General features: G+C 38.5%; 1 protein-coding gene across 2 annotated transcripts; it reads right to left on the bottom strand.

The window, feature by feature from the left end:
- Positions 1–218: 218 nt before the first annotated feature.
- On the bottom strand, positions 219–14,456 carry LOC127653974 (plasminogen activator inhibitor 1 RNA-binding protein-like). Of its 2 annotated transcripts, none has more exons than XM_052140865.1 (8): positions 14,106–14,456; positions 12,691–12,874; positions 12,276–12,416; positions 12,111–12,179; positions 11,221–11,295; positions 10,757–10,928; positions 2,326–2,511; positions 219–1,723 (listed from the first exon to the last, which is right to left on the bottom strand). In XM_052140865.1, the coding sequence occupies exons 1-8, from the start codon at positions 14,359–14,361 to the stop codon at positions 1,664–1,666; spliced, it is 1,143 nt and encodes a 380-aa protein (XP_051996825.1). In that variant the 5' UTR covers positions 14,362–14,456; the 3' UTR covers positions 219–1,663. The 2 variants fall into 2 exon arrangements, with proteins under 2 accessions (XP_051996825.1, XP_051996824.1); XM_052140864.1 differs by having other exon boundaries at positions 12,111–12,182.
- Between the last annotated feature and the right edge of the window lie 549 nt (positions 14,457–15,005).

Below are 15,005 nucleotides of genomic sequence, written 5' to 3' on the forward strand. Positions count from 1 at the left end.
TATGGTAATCAAGGAAAATTGCGCAAGCATCAATATACTGATAGGCTTATTACTCAGCTTATGTACTCTTAATGTAAGATGTTTGACCCACTGCACAAATAACAAACACTGACATCCTTACATCAGTTTTTCAAACAGGAAATCCATTACCTCTGTGTAGTGAAGTGTCCTTATATTAAGTTTTATATTTAAACCATTCAGTCAGAGCTCTGAAAAGATACTTTAAAGAATACATTTAATTTGTTCTGGAAACTCTTTTGGTTTATGGTGTCCTCAACTTCAAATTAAAATGGTACATGAACATGTGAAGCTTTTGTTGGATTACCTTTTTTTTTTTACTAACTGTAAAGCATTTGTTCCTGTGTACTGCACCCCAATGTAAATCAAATAATGCATTTCAGAACCAAAATAAATAATTCCAGAAATCTTTAAATAAGATTAAAAGTTGTTTCTAAGCCAACCCCATCACTGAAACAATTTAGGCTAGGCCCATTTACTACCAGGGATATTATACAACTGTTGACAGGACATTAAGATTAGCCTTTTAATAACATAATCATAAACTTGAATATTACAAGTTGCCAGTTGTTTTATCTTCAAAGTGAAAGTCCACACAGCTACTTTATATGAATCGACCATCTTTTAATTATTGACAGAGGTCTAATAGCAGGGCAGGAATTCACACATTATCATAGCACTCCGTTTTTCCACACTGAACAGGATGGTGTTTCTTTCAGATCAATTATGCAGTAGAGCAGTTGTAAAATGCAGTGGGGCAGAAAGAAAATCTCAAACATCATTTTTAAGAGGATTTATCCACAACTTGAACTCACATTTACTTCAGTAAACATGAGCATGGCATGTAAACTTGCTAACTTGGCGTAATGAGTATAACACTATCCTGAGTTACCAGAGCCTAACATTTTACAGTGGTCATTCAATAAGAGACCCTTTTTGTGGTCAGAGCAACGGAATCATGGGAACTACATATTTGCATTAGTTATGAATCAAAGATTGTACATTTCATCAAAAAGATTTCAGATTCTATGCGGTTTTAAGGCCCGCTTCCAGGAACCTGAAGCCTTCACTCGCATTATCAGAACAGAAAAGCTCTGTTAATCTTCCTTAATGATGCATTAACCTTCATACAATAAAACACAAACAGGTAGATCTTTTGCTCTTGTGAGTAATCCCTGAAAAGGGCTACCTTGTTTTGAAGGCATTTGCATGTAAAAAGCAAGCAAGCTATGGGACACCATAAGACAAAATGGTGTGCTTTTCACACCTATTTTTGGAGATGCACATTTTCAAGCAGCAGTACAAAAAGTATCTATGAACAATGCATAATTTCTGAGAGAAAAAAAAAAACTGGAAAAATAAAAGAAACACTGTATGAAAACATCCCTGCTACCTTATTTCTAAATACAAAACCTCAAACCAATAATTTGCTTCAGAATAGCAAGAAGTCCTTTCTTTGTTTTTGTAATTTTTTCCATCTTTTTTTTTTCTAAAACAGCTAAAATTCAGTCCTCAGGGGTGAATGGCATGGATGACAGTCTTCCATCATTTCATCTGCTGAAGGATCCATTAGCATGCAAGCCTCATAGACAAGGACATGTGGAGGAGTGACCCTCCTGGGTGACCGGAGCTTCATCTAGGCAGTTTAAGCCAGGGCTGGGAAAGCCTCTGGGTCATCCACGTTAGGGACAGATACTCCACTTGCCTACAGAAACAGATAAAATAAAAAAAAAACAGCTATTTGAGTCATTCCAAGCTAACATTTTAGGATATATGGTTGGGCATTGTTGTAATCCTGCATCACTACCTGTAGAATATAAAAGGCAGGTGTTCTGACCACCACTGCAAAAAGTCAGAATATACCTTTTTCTTTTTCTACATTCTGCAAAACTCTAATCAGAAACTACACATACAGAAAGAGCTCAGTTATTTAATCTCAAACACCTGTATGTAGGGGTGTAACGATCTATCGATCTTGATTGATGCATCGATCAAATAACCAACTGTGCGCTAACATTGATGCAATGTGTAAAACTTCGATGTGTATTTTTTTTAAATGCATGTGTATTTTGACACTAATGCCAGCTAAGTCTGTACGCATTTCCATCAGTGATGCAGCAACCTTATGATATTCATTTTGTTTTTTTTGGTCACACCTTGTAGGTCCACCACAGTGTAATATCACTGGCTCAAAACCTTGTTCCTCATAGCTGTATATTATACATCAAAATGTGTTCTGATGTGTTGTTTTTTTCCCATCAATCTTTAAAATCAAGTCCCTTACTTATAAATGTATAGACATTGTACCTTGTCTGGCCTGCGTTCACGGGGAGGTCTGGTAGCAGGGCCCCCACGACTTCCTCTGCCACCTCGTGGACCGCCACGACCACGTCCTGGGCGACCCAAGTCTCCAAAGTTAATCTCCAGCTGGGATGTAATGTCATTAGCTAGCTTGCGGAAGTGGTGATCCCCAGCAGCATCATCACCAGAGGCCTGCGAGAACAAAGCGCATGCATACATTAAATAAAATTTGTAACAACATGTTACCATCGTTTTCGCCTTAAAATTTTAGTGAGAAAAAAAATGGCATCACACAAACTAAGAGAAGGATTAATAACCCCTTTCTGAGAATATGTCTCATGTCTCTCTACTTCTTAATAATATTCCATGGCTGCTGCTTAAAAGTTTTTAAAGAAAAAAGCACTAGAATGTGCTTGGAGTAAAAAAAAAGAAAGGAAAATGATGTACATTTATGCATTTGGCAGATGCTTTTATCCAAAGCGACTTACAGTGCACTTACCGTATATACCTGAATATAAGACGACACTGAATATAAGACGACACTGAATATAAGACGACCCCCCCATTTTCCAGACTTATTTTGGGGGGAAAAAATTGATTTTTGTGGAAAAAAATCTGGTTTTCAACAGAAAATAATTTTATTTGAAAAGTCTAGTGATAATTCATTGGAAAAAACATTTTAACACCATTCATTAAATATTTGGATTAATTTGTCACAAAATAAAGTGCACTCTGTCAATGAGTTCAGAAATTAATGAATGAGTGACAAAAATGAATAACTTTTTCACAAAAATGCAATAATTATGTAGGCCTATGTATGTATGTAATTGTCATACTGTGAAGATAAATAGAAAATAACCATCTGCATTTAATCAAACACATCTGACATTAAAGTCTTGAAACAAACCAAACTGTGGGGTTGCAATAAGAACAGCAGTGCAAATGGGCCTTTATGCTGCACATTAAACTAGGCCTATTCCTCACAGGGATCCCCTGCCTCGCTATGCTCACTCTCGCTGTCATCACCATCATGATGCTCCACGAGCCCCTCCCACAGAATGTCATCCTCGCTCCCATCAAGGGCATTTGATATGCAGCATTTCTTAAATCCATGAATGATGCTCTCCTGGCTTATGGCATCCAATGATTTCTCTTGTGATTGGCATCGCATCCCTACGTTTTTCTATCACATATTCATAGATTCTATCATCAAGTTCTGCAAACTTGCCACTTTGAGGTCCACGGAAATCTTTCCTTTGGCTGTTGGTATTTTTTAGTCGTTCTTTTTGTGCTCGCCACCTTCGAACGTTGCATTCTGTGACTCCAAATTTTTTTGGCAGCTTTGCAATTATTAGATGATTCCGCCTCATTCACGACCATAAGTTTAAAGTTGGCGTCATAACTGTTTCGAACGTGTTTGTTTATCTGACCAACTTTTGAAGCGCGTTTCTCAAGATGATCTCTTGATCTCTCCATGGCGGCACTTTACCTTTTATTTAATTCATAACACTGTCACTAATTAGCCTATCGTGTTGGCGCCCTCTACTGTTTCCCCCTGCTTTCTCCCTTTCCCCCCGTGATTTTGTCTATATCGCGAATATAAGACGACCCCCCATTTTTCAGCCTATTTTTAGGACAAAAACCTCATCTTATATTCGGGTATATACGGTATTACAGGGACAAAGTGCCTTGCCCAAGGACACAATAGTGGTGGCTGTGGGGATCTAACCAGCAACCTTCTGATTAACGGTCATGTGCTTTATCCCACTATGCCACCACCACTCCATGTTTCTCATCTATGCTTCGATTCAGACAAGTTTTATTTAAAAAGCTTAACCCTGTACAGGGCTCCAGACTGCGACTAAAAAGGTTGCAAATGCGACCAAAAATAATTGCTAAATAATTAATAAAAGTGTATTAAAACCTGACTGTTGCCACTGGCGCCAGTGTGTCACGCACCGCTTTTCACCCTTTCAGTTGTGATGACGAGCTCCCTGCACTGCACGCAACAACAAACCCAGTGCGATTTAGTCATGAACAAATAACTTTTTTGGATCGGGTCTTTTTCATTAAATCACCCGAAAAGAGGGTTTGAACTCAGGAGCTCAAGTTAGCAGATTGAATCAGATTCACATCCTCAGCGTATCAGTCATCAGTTAGCTCACAACTGGGAGCACATACATTTCAAAATAAGAGTCCCATGTGTATTTTGGTCTTCATACAATTAAAAGTCCTGTATTGTGTACCACTTTTCCTTTTCTTCTGGTAATTATTGATTACGATTGGAGTATAAATCAATAAACTACATCTGGGATTCCATTCAATTTGCACTCTTGTAGTCTGTGCCATTCGGTAACGTTAAAAACAAAATTTCCGTCAACAGAACTGCCGCTCACTGGATATTTTTGGCACTATTCAGAATAAATTCTAGAGACTAGAATTTGGTGCCAGACGGGCTGGTTTGAGTATTTCTTTTATTGCTGATCTCCTGGGATTTTCACACACAACATTCTCTAGAATTTACTCTGAATAGTGTCTAAAACAAAAAACATCCAGTGAGCAGCAGTTCTGTGGATGGAAATGCCTTTTTGATGAGAGAGGTCAACAGAGAATGGCCAGACTGTTTCTAACTAGTGTTGTCATGGTACCAAAATTTCAGCAGTTGGTACCAATACCATTGAAATTTCACGGTACTCGATACCATTTTTGGTACCAAAGCAAAAACAGGTTACTAAACAACACTCTTTTATTAACATAGTTAACAAAATATTAGCAGCAGAACTAAGAACAGAAATATGCCATTGAGCAACACTTTAATTTAAATATATTATTTTTGAATTATAACAAAACTGAACAATGTATGCTTAAAAGTATTTTTGAACACTTCTATAAGATTTGTTTCAACTTTTACTTTAAGTTTTTACCAAGTACTAAAAAAAACTAAATTAACAAGCATTTAATAGAATGAATAAAATACTATTTCCAAACTAATGTGCAAAGTGCTCTCGTATTAATAAAGCTGCATATTGCCATTTTTCTTCACGATAAGAAATGCACAGTGACATATACTATGATTAAATAAGTCGCGAGCAATCGCGTTCTAATCTAGCTGCATTAAGCTTCAGTGCTCGAGGGATGAGCGTGCCCGAGGCAGAGTCTCTCTCAGCCGGGTGCGGTTTCAATCTCTCCCCCTTAGATCGGGACATTCGTGCAACTCATTGAAGAGGCACCGACCACACAGAGAAATGCCAGTTTCTGAGTTTATAGTTATTACCATGAGCTGCCTCTGTATTATTTGAACTTTATTAAAGCTATAACACATTAAATATAACTGCATTTGTAAAACTGGGATGTTTCCTTTAAAGAGCACCGGCTCCGCTTATTCCACAACGAGACTGCTTCTGAATTTACTTTTTTTTTTTTTTTATAATTCCCTAATACTTTGGGATCTACATAAAATGAACCAGTGAATGTTTAGAGTGCATCTGGACTGTGATCTGTGTAATTCTCCTCCTCCATCAGGCGTGAACTGCAGTGCTGCTCTCGCGCGTCATTAGTTTAATATGATTTCATTTTACATTAAATGAGATCAAACGACTATTCGACAATGAATATCGTTCTCATAATTTTTTTATTTTCGATGTTGTCGATAATGTTGCCTAATCGTTTCAGCACTAATAAATATGATAATATGCTTTTAAACTAACCTGCTTTGGTTGCTTAAATTAATCCAGGTGTCTTGTCTTTCAGGTGCTTTATCAAGTTTGATGTGTTTCCTCCTTTCATCAGAAAATTGCAAAAGCACAGTTTACAAACAGGTTTTTGCTGATCTATGATGTTTCCCTTTTCATCAGCCTAAAATACAAAGAATTTCCAAACCTGGCTTTTTCCACTTTTCTTTTCGACAAGATTAAGTTGAGACTCTGCAGCAGCTTTACTTGTGGTCATCTTTTGCTTGTTGTGAGCGTTAAGTTCCCAAATCTAATTGGGTACCTGGTAGACCCAGTACATTAGTATATATATATATAACTACACACACATACACTCACCTAAAGGATTATTAGGAACACCATACTAATACTGTGTTTGACCCCCCCTTCACCTTCAGAACTGCCTTAATTCTACGTGGCATTGATTCAACAAGGTGCTGAAAGCATTCTTTAGAAATGTTGGCCCATATTGATAGGATAGCATCTTGCAGTTGATGGAGATTTGTGGGATGCACATCCAGGGCACGAAGCTCCCGTTCCACCACATCCCAAAGATGCTCTATTGGGTTGAGATCTGGTGACTGTGGGGGCCATTTTAGTACAGTGAACTCACTGTCATGTTCAAGAAACCAATTTGAAATGATTCGAGCTTTGTGACATGGTGCATTATCCTGCTGGAAGTAGCCATCAGAGGATGGGTACATGGTGGCCATAAAGGGATGGACATGGTCAGAAACAATGCTCAGGTAGGCAGTGGCATTTAAACGATGCCCCATTGGCACTAAGGGGCCTAAAGTGTGCCAAGAAAACATCCCCCACACCATTACACCACCACCACCAGCCTGCACAGTGGTAACAAGGCATGATGGATACATGTTCTCATTCTGTTTACGCCAAATTCTGACTCTACCATCTGAGTGTCTCAACAGAAATCGAGACTCATCAGACCAGGCAACATTTTTCCAGTCTTCAAAATTGCCACACTCAAAATTGCTTAAATCACCTTTCTTTCCCATTCTGACATTCAGTTTGGAGTTCAGGAGATTGTCTTGACCAGGACCACACCCCTAAATGCATTGAAGCAACTGCCATGTGATTGGTTGATTAGATAATTGCATTAATGAAAAATTGAACAGGTGTTCCTAGTAATCCTTTAGGTGAGTGTGTATGTGTGTATATATATATATATATATATATACACATATACATATACACACACACATACACACAAACACGAGACAAAAATTGACGGCACAATTGAGTGACTTATACACAAATATTACACAAGGTGCAAACATTCACTACTGATGCCCATGACGACAACACTACTATATGCACTATATACTACATATAACATCTGCAGTGTAGATTCATAATAGTACTAAAAAAAAAAATTTATCTCTTAGATTTGTATAAATTATTTAAGGGATGTGAACATTTATAAGACAAAAGGCAATGCAAAAGTATCTTCTCAACATTGGCTGTCTCTTGTTTGGAAAGCTGCGTCCTCCGGAGGTAGATAAAATTATAAGACCAAAAAAAATTATAAATGAAACATGATTGTTTCATACACGTATGCGGCCGACAAATGCGCCACCCAGATGATGCATCCTTCCAAACGAGACACAGCCAATCTACACGGTTTATTAAACCTCAGATTAATGGGTTATCAGCTGTCTTTTCGTTGACTTTCTATCTTGTTTCAGAACAGCAATCTTTATCAAGCAATTATGTGATTTGGCGTCTAAAATCAGCCATTTGCTCCTTAATGTTTCAGTTTAGGAGCCATTGGCTCCCAAGTAATTTTATTTAGTCTGGAACCATGCTGTATGGTACAATGGAATATTTATTAGCATTTGATTTTCAGATATTTAACAGCTCTAACGCCAAACATATTTTAGAAAATAAATAAATAGAATACATGCATTTTAAGTGCATGGCAACTGGCAACTCAGTACCACAATGGAAAGGGCTCCAAAAACAAGATTCTTTAACAACATGGTTCCATTTGTTAACATTAGTTAGTTAACATCATGAACAAACAATTAACTATATATTTTAACAGCATTAACCTTAGGTAATGTTAGCTAATAATAAAAAATGCTTGTTCAGTTTTAGTTCATAGAGCATTAACTAATGTTATCTAATAAAACTTTTGATTTAAAAAAAAATTATTAGTATGTGTTTTAATTAACATTACCTAAAATTAATAAATGCTGTAAAAGTATTGTTCATTGTTAGTTCATGTTAACTTATTTTATACTTTATGTAAATAATGCATTAAACCAAAATGAGGTGATAAACTGCATGTAATGAATATTAAACAAGAAAACACTACACATTATATGTGCCGGTAGACAGACTGCGATAGCAGCTCGTGTGCGCGCATTGAGCTTGCACATCTCATTCACTGACAACGCTCATCTGTGACAGTTCCACTGTATAACTGATTAAAATGTGTATATTTAATTTGTGCTTGGACTTATTTTAATCACAATGCTGTGTTGTAAGTAACAATGTGCTATTTCCCACATTCTATTTAGGTTTCACAAAGTAATGCGTGAAAACAGTCCCCAAGTAACATGCGTAAATTATTTTGTCGCATTTTCTTTATTGCTTTATGAAACAAACAGAATATGGGAAATGGCATCATTACTTACAGCAGATGACTAAATCCAGCCCCAAAGTAACATAAGGTGGAGAGATGTTGAAATAATCCTCACAGAGCAACATGAGCTTGGCTCTCACTCACAAACATGCGGCGTATGTCCCTTGAGACCAGGGATGGGCACGAGTACTCGGACGTTGCAGCAATGATCGATCATGAAAACGATAATTGATAGTGATCACGCATGAGACTTATCACTTAATTCTTAATCCAGTGACAATTACCTGACAACTAAACACAAGTGTCAAAGAGGAAGCTTATTTATAATTTTGAGATTGTTGTGATTGAGATTTACATTGATTGTCAGAGACGTCTCATAGCAACCAAACTGATATACAACACGGCAATGCTATCATTACGATAAATCAAAAGAGATTGTAATTAACTGTGTTTTGAACACCTATCTCTGCAAAATGTTTGCTAAACACGCTTTATTATCGTTTAAATGCAAGAACTTTGACTCGTTAATGGATATTATTTAATAAAAGTTAATGTTTTTCACTGACTATAAACCTCCATGCCCTGCATACACACAACTGCATCTCGACAAAATTAATGAAGATTTTCCAAGCTAGATGTCCGATATAAAGTGTCATAATGTTGTACTTTCCCCACTTGAAAGAAGGAAATTCTGACTCTCCGAGTTGAATGGAATGCTTCATGAATCACAGCAACAACAATACAGAGCATTGCGGCTTTCCTCACAAGAGCGAACATTTGGACACAGACACTTACACACACCAAGCACGTGGCAGTGGACTCAACGTACTGAAGCAGCGCATATACAGCAGGTGAGTGTTTCAAACAGCTAGACAGAGCGCAGTTAAATGGAACACAATGCAGCTTCAAAAATGAACTTCAAATTAACGCGCATATTAAAATGCGATGGTTATGGCGTCTCCTTTTATTTGAAAATATACTGTTCAGACAGTCACAAAAACAAAACAAAAAAACTGGTTTACGCTTACTAAGATTACTATGGTAACCTGAAGGAAGAACCGACAGATCCGTGTTGTGCCCATCCTTTCATTGGGCAGAGAACCTTCACATAATGACAAAATATGATGCATTATATTATATAGATAACGCAATCTTTTGTACATTTTGTAACAGATTATTTTATAACAGCCTATAAAAATTTTATAGACAATATACTGGAACAACAAGAAGCAATTCAGCAGCCATAGACGTTTGTCAGAGACAATATATATATATACAGTTATGAACATGTAATTGCCCCTCGAGTAGACAAAATGAACAACAAGCTCATCCTACTTAAGACTGCCCGAGTCTCTGCCTGAAGGAAAGACAATGCAGGCAATCAGAGAATTTCAGACGCAAGTAAATAACCATATGAAAATATCAGCGATAATTCCATTTTCAACGTGATAATATTTAGATTTTCCCGGTAACAGGTCAATAATTTATCAGCTGCCGTAAAGATTGTGCATCCCTCGTTCAAGTTGTCTGAAAAAATTATTGGTTTTCATGCTTAAGTACAATTATCTTATGGAACCTTTTTCAAATAAATAACATATAATTGATGGCATTGTCAATTAAAATTCCCATTGAGAAAATGCATTAGTGCAATACTGTATTGTTGTACAGAGTTGCCATTTGGTAGGATTCATATTTTATCGGTTTTCTGTAAAACTATGTTAGATAAAGTTGACCAGTTAACAACATCATCTAACTAACTTGCCTCCAAAACATTATGATGTAGAAGAAAAATGCCAAAATGTGCTTAAGAGCAATTTGTGGAACACTTCAACAGGTGTCTCCCCTATAAGGGTGACCCCAAAAAAGTCTGAGACTAAATCAAATGTCATTTGGCATAAAAACATACCTTTTATTTCCAACAATGCATTAGCCTTTGTTTTACGTTTTTCTGAAAGGTGAGAAAAATGATGCCATATGGCTACCAATTACCATACCATAAAGGGTAAATAAAAAGTCTGTAAAAATGTTGGAGATTGATATGGAGCACATATTTCAATTCAAAATGGGACATAAACATATGTAATGAAACACAAAGCCAAAAGGCTGTTGTTTTACATACATCATCGGCCTTGGACTTGTGCAGAACATATCCTTTATTCCAGTCGGCTCCCTCGTTGGCCTTGCGAATGTTGAATTCCACCTTGGCTCTCTCTTTGTCCTGCTGGGCTTTCCATTCATCTAGAGTCATTTCCTTAGGGCCTTCCTCTTTAACCTCCTCAACCTCATTCTCCCTGTGAAAACATAAAATCAACATGAGTTACAGATCCAAATTATGCTGTCAATTAGTCTATGCAGGGAAGAAATTCCAATTAGAAAGAATTAAGTATATCCCTTCATCAACTGACCTGTAAACATACGTTGGAGGAATGCAAATGGATGTGTTGTTGTGCTTTTAAATGGCATGTGTTCCTACATTCAACTCTAACGTTTCACACCAAGTTTTTATTACAAATAGTGCAGGCAGCAAATGGCAAGCAATGACTCAGCAGTGTTGTGCTAAATTAGGGCTATTGGTGTACACACTTGTTCTCTGAGTCAGCAGGTGGGTGCCCCTCTCCCTCAGGGGTGTCTTCAGTGACATTAGATTGGTCAAGCTCACTGTAACGCGGGAGGGAAGATAAATTAAATTAAAAAGAATTCACATAATAAACCACATTCAAAACATTAATTGGCCAGCTTTGAATTAATCTGTGATTCATATTCAGGTTTCAAGAGGTATCAACAGCTTGTTTTCTTGATGGACCACGACCCAATTTACACCTGTTATTAAGATGAGTCTCGGGTGATCCGGTCACACGTGGTCAGCAGAGACACATCGCTGTTTACACCTAATCACTTAAATGTGTCTCCTGTGACCACTTGTGCTCAGATTTCGCAGGACAGGCCTGAATTCACAACAACATAATCATTATGATAGTGTATTATTGTATGATATTAAAAATGCAGCAAATTAAGAAAAGACAATCTAAGCAGAAACGCAACAATTCCGAGCAGAATTATCTGTTATTTAAATGGATGACCTGTATTCACCTGAGCTTTAGATGTGCATTATCAGATGTATTGAAGTACAGTACGATATGTAGATGTACAGTATTTCAGAAATACTGAAGATTTTTGAAGTTATCATGCTTGTGTATAAATCCGCTTTTTCCAATTTTCATTTCGGACGGTTATTTTCTTTTAAAGCCGTTCATAATCAGAAAAGTTGCAATTCGTTTTAGCATTTGCACCTCAAATAAGATGTGGTCACATGTGTTTTTGACTACCTTTGTATGTGTTTTTTGTGATCCTATCACAAAACATTTGACCCCGTTTACACCTGTATTTAGCGTTAACCTCATGTGATCAGACCACCAAACACCCATCTTAATACCAAGTGTAAACGGGGTCAAAGTGTCTGCCGTTCCACTGACCTCATGTCATCCTTCACAGTGCCCCAGTTATGAGATCCACTCCCCCCACGTTTTTCTTCTGCTTTCAGGCTGCTGAAACAAAAATTAACACTTAGCTTTGAAATGTCAAGGTTGAGCACCACTATAGCTACCGTTCAAGCATAGAACTGGATGCCAATGACTCACGATCGATCGCTTCCGCTGTGTCTGTCGAACTCGCGTTTGCCGCGCGAGTCAAAGCCGTCATTCCTGCCGACACCTCTGCCCCGGCCTCCGCGTCCTCCTCTGGGACCTCCCCGACCCCGGAACGGCCTTTCAATACCAGACCTGGAAAGAGGAGTTGCCGTAAAGTTTTCAGCATTTTTTACGGCTCATAGACCAGTGAAATTATCGAGATCTCGCCGTTCATCATGCCAGCTATGAAACCATAGCATCCGTGATGATAAGATCAAGATTCATTGAATTATTACAAATATGTTCTTAATTGACATCAATTGTGGACAAATCAGAAAAACACAAGTCTACTTCTGCTGGTGCATTAAACGTTTTAAAAGGCAAAAATCTGTGTGCATTTAGATAGAAAAAAGGTCAATCTACTCACTTCTCCACAGAGAATTCTCCACCCTCAGCAGGTTTATCGTCAGCGGGTTTGTCAAAGCGCCGTTCACGTGGTGGCCTCCTGTCAGGCCGCCTGTCTGCTGGGGGACGACCCTCCCCCTGACCCCCCTGCTGCTGGGACCCTGGTTGACTCTGCTGCTCCGGCCGGCGGCCCATTTTCCTCATGCCTTCAAAACACACACACACAATTAAATACACCACACTAATACCAATTAGTGTCATGGAAAACAAAGGATGAATGAGATGATCTCATAGTGGAATAAAACACAGTATACCAATGCCACAAAAGACAAGGTGTTCCCTTAATCCATTTAAATTTACTCAATTAAGGTTACTTAATTAAACCAACGGAACACAAAAACTCTTAGCATAAGAAACATTTAACTTTAATTACGAGCAATACAAAAAAAACACCTTGAATGCGATAAATGCCACTGAATGACATTATCTGGCATAACTGCTAAAATATTTAGGTATACTATTGTAGATTTAGGTATACTATTGTTTCTATTTTTATTAAACAAATCCTAGAAGAGGTTTAGCTTGTTGGGGAATGTTTGTCCTTTTTCTATTCTTAGTTTTAACACTGGCAAATCCATAAACTCACCGTTGTGGGCCTGGAAAATAATGGTCCGCTCCTTGTTTTGAATGACTGATCCCACCCTCCACCTACCGAAATAGACGCTCTCTCGCGCACCCCAACAACTGATCACGCGCCCGATGTCGCGCCCGCGCGCACCTGTTCGCGAGCCCGCTGTCTACTCTCATCCAGACCACTCAAACAGAGCTACCGACAGCCGATCAACTTTCTGGCATTTGTAACAACCATACTTTCAACATTACCCACAAGGAAGGACAATTTTAGTTAAATACAAGCTTTATTTTTTGAGTAAATATAAATGGAACTAGTACAGATAAATTTTTTTTAAAAACTATGTAAACTCCCACATATATATGGAAGTTTAGTGACATGAGGTAGGAGAGATGCACTGCTCGATCTCAGCAGCGTTCTACAATGCTCTCACCGCCCGTACGCCTAAAATACGTTTATTCCGATTCTGTCAGTCCGCAGTCTCATATTTTCACCAGACGGAAGTTCTAAGAGCTTCAATAAACCCAACGTCCAACAATTCGAGTGACGGCAATGCATCGGGCCTTCACGCAAATGATCTAGAACATATTTAAGTAGCAACAGGTTAACGTGCGTCACTTAGAAGCAACTTACGGCAATAATAAAGAGCACTTTGCTTAAGGAGTTGAACGTTTTTGAAGCGTCAGGCGGCTCTTTAACAATAGAGATATGCATGCATGACCTCATGGGGTTAGCGGAGCCTTCTGCAGACTGATCGCTGATGACAAGTGTGCACAAATAACGGGTCTAATGCAAGCAACGTTTACCATCTTTCTTGAGAGGCACGGGAGCTTGTGTCTCTTCCTTCTTCTCGAGAGCCGGGTTTCTCCTTTCTTTCTGTGACTCCTTTTTGGGCTGCTTTGTCGCCTGCGCTGCGGTCTTGGCGGCACCAGGAGCGGGCGCGTCTTTCTTCTTGGTTTCTGCCTGCTTTAACACCTCAAACGGATCCTCTTCATCATCAAATAAATGGTCGAACCGATTGGTTACAACGCAGCCGAAACCTTCTTGCAGTTGTCCGGGCATGATGGCGCCCTTTCAGCAGGATTCTCCTCCGATTCTACGGGGCTTGAGCTAGCTGCTCGCTGCTAGATGCCACAAGATGGCTGGAAGAGACTCGCGCTTCTTTTCCGGCGTGATAAACATCCGGGATCTGCGCGCAAAGTTGTGTGGGATATGTAGTCGCACAACATGGCTGATTACTAGAAACTAGCCTACTGGCCTTTTTTAAAGTATTTGTCATTGTCTGTTAGAGCACATATATAGAGATGCTGGTTATATGACCTGATAACTGGAAAGTATGCAGTCTAAACAGTTCAAAATATATGTAAGCTTTACTGGACTTGAGTAACCCCTTGAAAGTCAGCAGTGAAGCTATAAGTCTTGCACAAGTTAATTATATGTTGAAAAGCTTATTCTCTAGACAGTTCATTTCTAGGTGTACAGTAATGGCAAAATGTGGGGTCATAAAGGCTAGTTTCATCCTAGAGTATACTGAAGCCCCAGAGGCATGGAACAACTTTCATATATGAGAACAAGATGGTTTAAGGAGCCTAAATGTGTACCAATGCCATTAAGTTGGATCAAGAGGTCACACGCACATCTGGAGAACCAGGACTTTTCCCGATGGGCCAGCCACGAACAGGGCCGAATGGATCACGATAAGATGA

Source organism: Xyrauchen texanus, chromosome 13, assembly GCF_025860055.1.
Source record: "Xyrauchen texanus isolate HMW12.3.18 chromosome 13, RBS_HiC_50CHRs, whole genome shotgun sequence".
Lineage (NCBI taxonomy): Eukaryota > Metazoa > Chordata > Actinopteri > Cypriniformes > Catostomidae > Xyrauchen > Xyrauchen texanus.